At 44.8% G+C, this 8,151-nt stretch overlaps 1 protein-coding gene across 1 annotated transcript; it reads right to left on the bottom strand.

Moving 5' to 3' along the window:
• Window positions 1-4,924: 4,924 nt before the first annotated feature.
• On the bottom strand, window positions 4,925-7,610 carry TRUB2 (TruB pseudouridine (psi) synthase family member 2; the record flags this gene model as incomplete). Its single annotated transcript, XM_009864268.1, has 5 exons — window positions 4,925-5,214; window positions 5,905-6,041; window positions 6,483-6,555; window positions 7,167-7,248; window positions 7,549-7,610. Coding segments are annotated over 5 exons (644 nt in total), but the record flags the coding sequence as incomplete, so codon positions are not given.
• Between the last annotated feature and the right edge of the window lie 541 nt (window positions 7,611-8,151).

Raw genomic sequence — 8,151 nt, 5'->3', positions numbered from 1 at the left:
ATCCTGTAAAACATAGAATATTTTCTTATTAGTGCTCTCCAGCACTGTGATGTCTTATCCAGGGCTGAGTTAGTGTTAAATGTCTTCTCTGCTCTACAGATCCCATCTCCAAGGTCCTGTCAACCTAAAGGAGCCAAAGAAGAGGCACTGCGGTATGAAATAGAAGAGCTGAAACAGAAGGACCTTGTTCTAGACCAGGAAATTGCACAATTACTGTCCGAGTATGTCCTTGGCAAGCTCAGTGGTCACTGGGGTGCCTCAATTATTTCTGGTTTTAAAGCAAAACACAGTCCAGGAATTAGAGCTACAAGCTGACCTCTTACAACACAGTTTCTGTCATAGTGCTGTGCAGTGTTGATGGCAGTGTTGTTTCGAGTTATGGGATATGTTAAAGACAAGAGGGAATCATCTCTGGTTTATTTGGTAAAGCAAAACGGGTTTTACTAGGAGTTTGGATAAGAGGATCTTAACTTTATGCCAGTTGTTGCTGAAGTAATTACATATAAACTGGGAACAAATAATTTAAACTATCATGCTACTCCACCATGTCATGCTACCAGAAGAGCTTTTTTGTGGGGGAATTCAAAATTGAGATCGTGGCTTGTCCCAGATAAAACTTTTCCTTTTTTGTTCCATCTTGATCAAATGTTCACTTGATTTGTGTCTGAGCTAAGTGGGTTAAATCTTTGTGTTCAAGAAGCCAGAGGTGTTTTCCAGGCAAGCAAGTGGCCTGTCCAACACTTTGGTGTGACAGGTGTGTGCCACATGCAGGGTAGTGCATGTGGTTTCTTATGACACGCTATGGCAGCTGCTTATTAGCAGCTGTTTTGAGATTAAATTGCTGCTTGGTTTTTAAAGGGAGGGATTTCTGTGGGTTATTCATTGTGGATTTGGGTGGATTCGTTTTTCTGGATGAGTTTTGATGTGGCAAAGTAATCTCAAAATAAGCATCTGCTCATTGTGTAGCTTTTGTGTTTACGACTTGCAGAAACTGCACTTGTTGCCTTCAGATTCTGCTTCTGATGTGCCAGGTTTGGGCATCTCAGATATCCCTGCTGTGCCTGATCAGCAGCAGCAACGCTCGTTGTGCAGCAACAATCGCTCGGTGTCATTTTTGACCTGCCTGGGTTTATTCTTACAGAGGCTACAGCCTGGAGGAATTGGAGAAGCACATCTCTCTGCTCCATGAGTATAACGATATTAAAGATGCTGGACAGATGCTGCTGGGCAAGCTGGGTAAGGAAGGGGAAAGCTGTTGAACTCCTTAGTTGATGTTTTCATGTAGACAGAGAGAGAGAAGCTACTACCCCAGGAAGGCAGAGCTAGTTTTAAAGATTTTTTTTATTCTAGGCTTATGTTAGCCAATGACCTGTGCATGCATAAATGCTCTCTTGTTATTTTCTTGGGATGTTTTTATAACTGAGTATGTGAAATAATTGTTGTCTACTGATACTTTAGTCTGTGTAATGGATTACCAAAATTAGATAAACTTACTGATTTTTGCCAGTTGTGTTCTTCATGTGCTTAAAAAAAAAGTGTTGAGGCAAGTGGGGAGCACAGCTGCAAAACTTTAGATTGATTTCTTGGCTGTGAGAGGTTCTGTGGGATAGTCAGGGGCTACAGGGAGGAAAACACAACTTTTCTGATGGATCTGATCTTTATTTACTGAAAACAATGGCATTTCTTTTCTAGCTGTTATCCGAGGGGTTACTACAAAGCAGCTCTACCCTGAATATGATCTGGAGCTCAGCGACTAGGGGTGAACCTGAAGACTGCAACGTCCTGCAGAAATGACTGTTACCAGGCCGTTATGTTTGGTGTCCTGTTGGTTTGGAACTGAAATAAGGTGGCCTCAGAAGTACGTACGGAGGATTGCACCAGAGTATGGGTTAACAGCCTTATTTCTAGGACGCTTTGGAACATGAAATTTGTTGACTGTATCGTTTCCTGCTTGTGGGAAAGGGATGTGGGATTTTGGATAATTTCAATTACTACCCCAGCAACAGTATTTTTAGGTTTTTATTGGGAAGGTTGTAACTCAGGTTGATGTTAAGACTCTTTCCGTGGAGCCTTCGCTTCTCTACAGCATCCAGGGGCTATTTGGATGCTGAGTGGATAGAGGAAGTGAGGGCCTACAAATGTGCAATGTAGTAGCTGCTTTGAAAGGAAGGAAAAAACCCTCAGAAGTAGGGAGCGAAAAAGTCTGAAGTTGTGGTTGTTTGGGGGGTTTGTTTTATGATCAAATCTGGATAACTCTGGGTGTTCTGCATTCTTCTATTTAAGTGCTCTGGTATCTAGAGGTTTTGTATCATTTCTGTAGTAAATGGTAGAATGTGAAGCTGTGTTGAACTATCCAATCTGAATAAAGCAGGTATCACATTTCTTAGTAATTCACTCAAAGAGCTTACAAAACGTTGCATGAACCTGGGAACAAATTCTTAAAGTATGTTCTGAGACTATTGTAACATCTATTATTCAAATGTTTTCTGAGGACTTTCAGTGGAGACAATGTGGCAGCACTACCCGGAAATGGGCAGGTGCAGAATTACCTTTACTTTCTCCTAAATGCAGAGTCACTGTGAAAGTGAATGGTGTCCTAAACACAAAATTATCTCGAGAGCACGAGCGTTTCAGTGTCAGGTATTAGGACTGAGGGTGACTGCACAGACTAAATTTGGCAGCTTTGGGCAGGTCTAAATGATTAAGTGCTCTGCTGACTGCAGGTCCTTTGTCCTTTTTTCAGTCAAGCTTGGTGTCCTTCTGCACCTTTATACTTCGAAGACCTTGGCAGTAAGTTTCCCCCCTGGTCTCCAGTCAGATCCATGCTGCAGTCTGCTCATTATTTCCAAATTAATTCGTCTTCGTACTGCTCAGAAACCAGAGAACGGTCACAAGGCTGCTGTTGGGAACACACAGTTGTTTCTGCACTCTTGGTTCTGGACCTGGCACAGAAGCATCACTAATAAGTATCTTGTTTGGCCACAAAAGCTGTGGGGAGGGGTCAAAGCAGGGGGACGGATAAAGCCTGTGTATTCTGTGATTTGTTCAAGCAAGTCTCTGCCCAGCTGCAGCTGTTGCTCTGGAGCGTATTCGCTGTGGCCATGTAAGGATGAGCGTGGGTATGGTTACAGGTATATCCTCCCCACCATAAACCCCTCCTGCCCAGTGTGGGTAACTCCTGGGTTTTGGAGTGGGTTTAAGAGGAGGGAAAAACTCTTAAGAAGGCTAGAACTGAGAAATGCTTTCATTGCTGTTTTGGCTGCTATCTTCTGTGTGGAACAACTGGTTTCACCTGGAGCATTCCAACTCAAAACATAGTCTGGCAGTGGCCTGCCCAGCTAGAGATGGTGTTTGCAATGGGAAGGTATGGACAGAAATTCCTTCAGTTTGGGGTAAGCCACGGGGGAGGAAATACCCTCCATTACCAAAGTTACTGGAAGTTATTTAAGGACGGAGAAGCCCATCTTTTCTTCCCCTCCTTGCAGGAGCACTAGGATTAAAACTTGCAGTTGTAGCTTCTGCCGTGACGGGTTTACGCTTCGGTTACAGAGGACGGCTGCCTGTGGGTTACGTTTTAGTTAGGAAGGACAGCTGCCCGCAGGAGGTGCCCTGACGCCAGCCCCTCATCCACGGAGGACAAATGTGCGCAGAACCGACCAGCTGAGGTGAGAGCAAACCGCCCTTGGGCAGTCCCTGGGGCTCTGCAGCTGCACTGTGATGGGTTCTGCTGCTGCTCTGCACAGAACGGGGAAACCCAGAACAAGAGAAAGATTCTAGGGTCTCAGTTAATGACTCCTGGGTGCTTCAGGACAGGAGCGTGCTCTGCTGCGTCGGTACTTCATCATGGCCCCTCCTGGAGTTACTTCTTGTACCTTAATGGCTTTCATCTGGAGGATGAAATATGCTGGCTTTTGTCCAAGTCCAGAGGAGAAACAGAACAAATCATCTTCTGCTTTCTATAAATAAATCTTGCTAGCTAAGTGTATAGCTGGAAAAATGTGAAGTGCAGTAATGATTAAGTGTAACTTCGGATTTTTAAATTTAAATTTAGAAAGTGTATTTCTGCCAAGTCAGACCCAGGTACAAAGAGCTAACGGAGAACGAATGGTATTGCAGAGCTTATAGAGTTTCACTGGAGGGCAGTGCACTGCCTGTGTGGAGGTGCTGCGCAGCAGGGCACCACAAAACCCTAAACACCCTTAGTTCCTCAGGAAAAAGAAACTGAAAAACACCAGCATGCTTTTTTTTTTTAATGAGTCAGTGTACCCAAGGATGAGTTCTGAGCCAAGAACCAGCCTCTTCCCCTCTAGGTCACTTTCAGTTTTATTTCTGGCATAGCTTATGCACCAATCCCTAGTACAAACCACTTTTCTCCTCATACACACCTCCTCTGGATATAACCGTTTCCTTGCATTGCTTTGTGCAAGCTGTGTTTTCTCCTGCACATCCTTCCCCTGGTCTGATTTTGAGTTTTTATATCTCTGAGAGCAGGGCTGATGGAAAGAAAATACTCTAGGACAACTGAGAGAAAAGAAAATCCATACACTAGATAAGTTTTGCTGCCAGTTGCAAGGAACAAACAAATCCATGCAATCGAGGGAATACAGCTCTCTCAGATGCTATTTCCTACTGCTAAACAATGTGGTGATGGGTTTTTACATCCCTTAGCAACCTAATGTTCCCAAAGTCAACAGGAATCTCGGCACAGCTAACTCCTGTTAATGAACTGTTAGCAATGCTTGGGGGAAAAAAAAATTAGCCTGTCACTGAAAAGAAATGCTGCTCTGAAGACAGCTCCAGGAACTGGGTGGAAGAGAACTGCAATTAGCCTCTTTCCTTCGGCTGTCCCTCACGCCGTTAGCACGTAGCCATGTTACTGTGCCACAGAGATCGCTTGTGGATGTTCCCTCCATCGCGCGTGCGCTCAGCTCTCTGTGGCGTGGGCCATCTCCACGTCCATCGTGTGCGGAGGGCTGTTACCCTGATGCCCTAATGTTTTCTCTAACTCTGTTTTTACCTTAAGCTGACAGTCCCAAATCGCGTTCTGTATGCTCTGCAGGTTCCACTGCGTTCTCAGCAGAGCGTCATCCAGGGTGAAAACGCCGTCGCGTATTCTCCGCACCTGTGTGCACACGGCGGATGATTTCAGCTCCAAACCAATCTCGTGAACTATTTTTCGGAGGTACTGCTGAGTCTCATGCAAGCAATGGATTTCTAGAAGGACAGAGAGGTTCCTTCAGAAAAAGCAAAGTGTTGATGCAAACTCAGACCCTGTCTGTAAATCCAGACGTCGCTCACAGTTACGCTCAACTGGTTTGGTAGAAGAGCCCCTCGCAAAGTGAATGTTTTAAAAAACAAACTTGTAGATACAGGAGAATAACATAGAAATTCAGGTATTTAAAATCTGGTATGAAAAGGTACCTTTTCAATAAGAAAATTTGTGAGGAGACTGACTGCAGGAAAGCAAACCACACTTTTTAGAAAAAAAACCAACCCACGGCACAAACAAAACCCTGAACGTGACATTACACTCAAACATGGGGATAAGGAAGAATTCGTGCTCCAGTTACTCACTATATGCAAATATCTTTTTTTTTCAGGTTAAGATCTGTAACTGGCAAGGAAAAGCCTGTGAGCTAGCTTGATTTACAAAGCAGCTTTGGCATTGTGAGGGTTCCAGATCTTGCCCTACCAAAAAACCCTTCCCATTGCACTAAAGTGTTCATCTCACGAGGAGGTGCTTTTGTGACTCTGGAAGCTACAAAACATTAAATTTTCTACAGAGATTACCAGTTACACGTTGATACAGAGTTCCCACCTACTCATTTAGCAATAAATCATGAATAAGAAACCGAAGTTTTATTTGCCAAAATAAACAATCAGTACGTTTTGTACCAGTCCTACCTAGCTGGAACTCTGGAAGTGTGAGCTGGAGGCACCGGATCGCTGTGATTATTGGAGGGCTTTTTCCCATGGGGCGAATCAAACCTTTGACAGCCAGCTCATACGCCTCTTGCGTTTTCATGTCAATGTTAGAATGCCTGGAAAGTTAAAAAGGGAGCAGACACTCAGTATTTCTCTTCAATGGCATTCAAAATATCTCCACCTCCAATAAAACAGAGCTGCAATTTTCGTTCTTAAAACTGCCTGTATGTTGAGTTGTTGCCCATGTTTTAATGCTGATATGTGTACTGGTGGTAGCGTAGTGTAGTTTGGGAGGGAGGTACTTGATCACATCTACAAGACGTTTTTGTAGGTCCTGATGTAGCTGATCAGTCCTAAAACAGCTGGAGATTTCAGGATACAAGAACACTTAACTGCGACTTCTCACCAGAGCACTCAGAGTAACTTCTCTCTGTTCCTGTCTAACACTCCAGCCTTTAAAGACTTCGATTATGGCAAATTGAATTATCTCATTTGTATTAAAGACCAGCAAAGAGCAGTCAGATCCCATCAACCGCATTTCCCCATTGTGTACGTACATCAGCAAGGCCTTATGATGTGTTCCTTGAATGACAGCGACAATCCGTTCCAGCTTCTCCCTTGTGATGTGATCTGCAAATATTAAGGTACAAACAAAGTCTCAATTACCCATCCAGAAACTGGAAAGAGACAGCAGCCTGAAAGGTGCCACCAGGGTATTACTGTCCCTTTGGCAGGCAGGCACGTCAGAATGGGCTGACAGGAACCACCGAGAGGTGGCTTTGGGGGTGTCCCTTCTCCTGGCTGTACCGTGGGGATGCACGGATCAGCACAGCGCTGCACTGCAAAGGGAAGAATTATTGTGATTGATTGATTGATTGATTATTTCAGGGTGCTGGGTCCAGTTTCTCATACTGGATGTTTGAAGAGCTTTGGTCAATGAAAGCTTCTAACCACTACCTCTGAGTACGATGTATGGAGAGATCTGGGTCGCACCCAGGCCAGCAGCAGCAGCTACTGTGATCATGACCTCATGCTGGCTTTGTACATAGTGTGGTTGTGTTTAGATCAGGAGGACTATGTGTAAAAAATAACAGCCAGAAAGCATGGAAGGCGTACCTTTTATCACTGTGCAATTTACCTGGTTAAGTGCTTTACAGTTCGCATGCTGTTTGGTGTTCAGTTTTAGTTTTTTGTTTGTTTTTTTTAATTAAAAAAACAAACACATCAAGTCAGTTTCTTACCAAATGTTGTCTTCTCTACTAGCTTCCCTGTGTCTGAGAAGTCATCAGTCGCTTTACCAAACAGCCCACCAACAGTGTAAACCTTGAAGAAGGGCAAAGAGTGCAATTTATCAAAGAAATACTCCAAGCAATTGAGTAGCACTGTCCTATTAAGTGCAGGCTATGACAGTGTTGCACAAAGAGACAGCAGTATCCTCTGCTCCTACAGCCAGGTGTGGATATTCACATGAAGGAAGAAATTCTAGGAAGATCTCAAAAGCACTGGTGGGTTTGAGACTCAAAAGCAGAATCACCATCACAAGGCCGGTCTGGGACACCGGGGCAGGAATCGAGTGTGCGATTGCGCTTCGATCTGCTGAGGCCCTTCAGAGCCATCGCTTACCTTGGTCAGGTGGCAGTTGTACAGATCAGTGAGCAGCTTGTTCCCGTGGCCTATGCCAAGCACTGAAACACAGAAGACGGGGAACCCATTATTCAACCAAATGGAAATTTAATGATGTGCATTTGCACAGCACTGCGTGCTGACGCTGCTTTTCTTCCTCTGTGTCTCCTTAGGAGTCATGTCTGAGCAGTGCAATTAGACCTCCAAATTATTGCCTGTCATTAAAACTACAATAAGCCTGTAACGAGGGCTCTTGGATTTGCCCAGAACTTTCCACCTGGGTACTTCATGGCAAATGGGTGGTGATGCCAGCCACAGCGAAGCCAGTGCAAGCAGTGGAGCAGAGACGGGGTTTACGTGGTGGATCACCAACGGTGCCACAGGCAAAAGTTTGGTGTCTCACAGCAAAGCCCTGTGTGCTGGGGTAAGGGGTCACTCCCATCTCCTGGCGTTCCCAGGGTCTTGTTGGATCGTTTCTCCTATGTTTTAGCATTTATACTCCCAGCTGGGTTGTGAGACCTGGCAGGTACTACTCTGTAACGGCTGAGCATTCGCCGCTTCTTCCCCACAAGGAAACCCGTCACCTCACAGCCGGTGGCACCC

Source organism: Apaloderma vittatum, unplaced genomic scaffold (assembly GCF_000703405.1).
Source record: "Apaloderma vittatum isolate BGI_N311 unplaced genomic scaffold, ASM70340v1 scaffold33772, whole genome shotgun sequence".
In the NCBI taxonomy this organism is placed as follows: domain Eukaryota; kingdom Metazoa; phylum Chordata; class Aves; order Trogoniformes; family Trogonidae; genus Apaloderma; species Apaloderma vittatum.
This window is presented reverse-complemented; position numbering and strand designations above follow the sequence as displayed.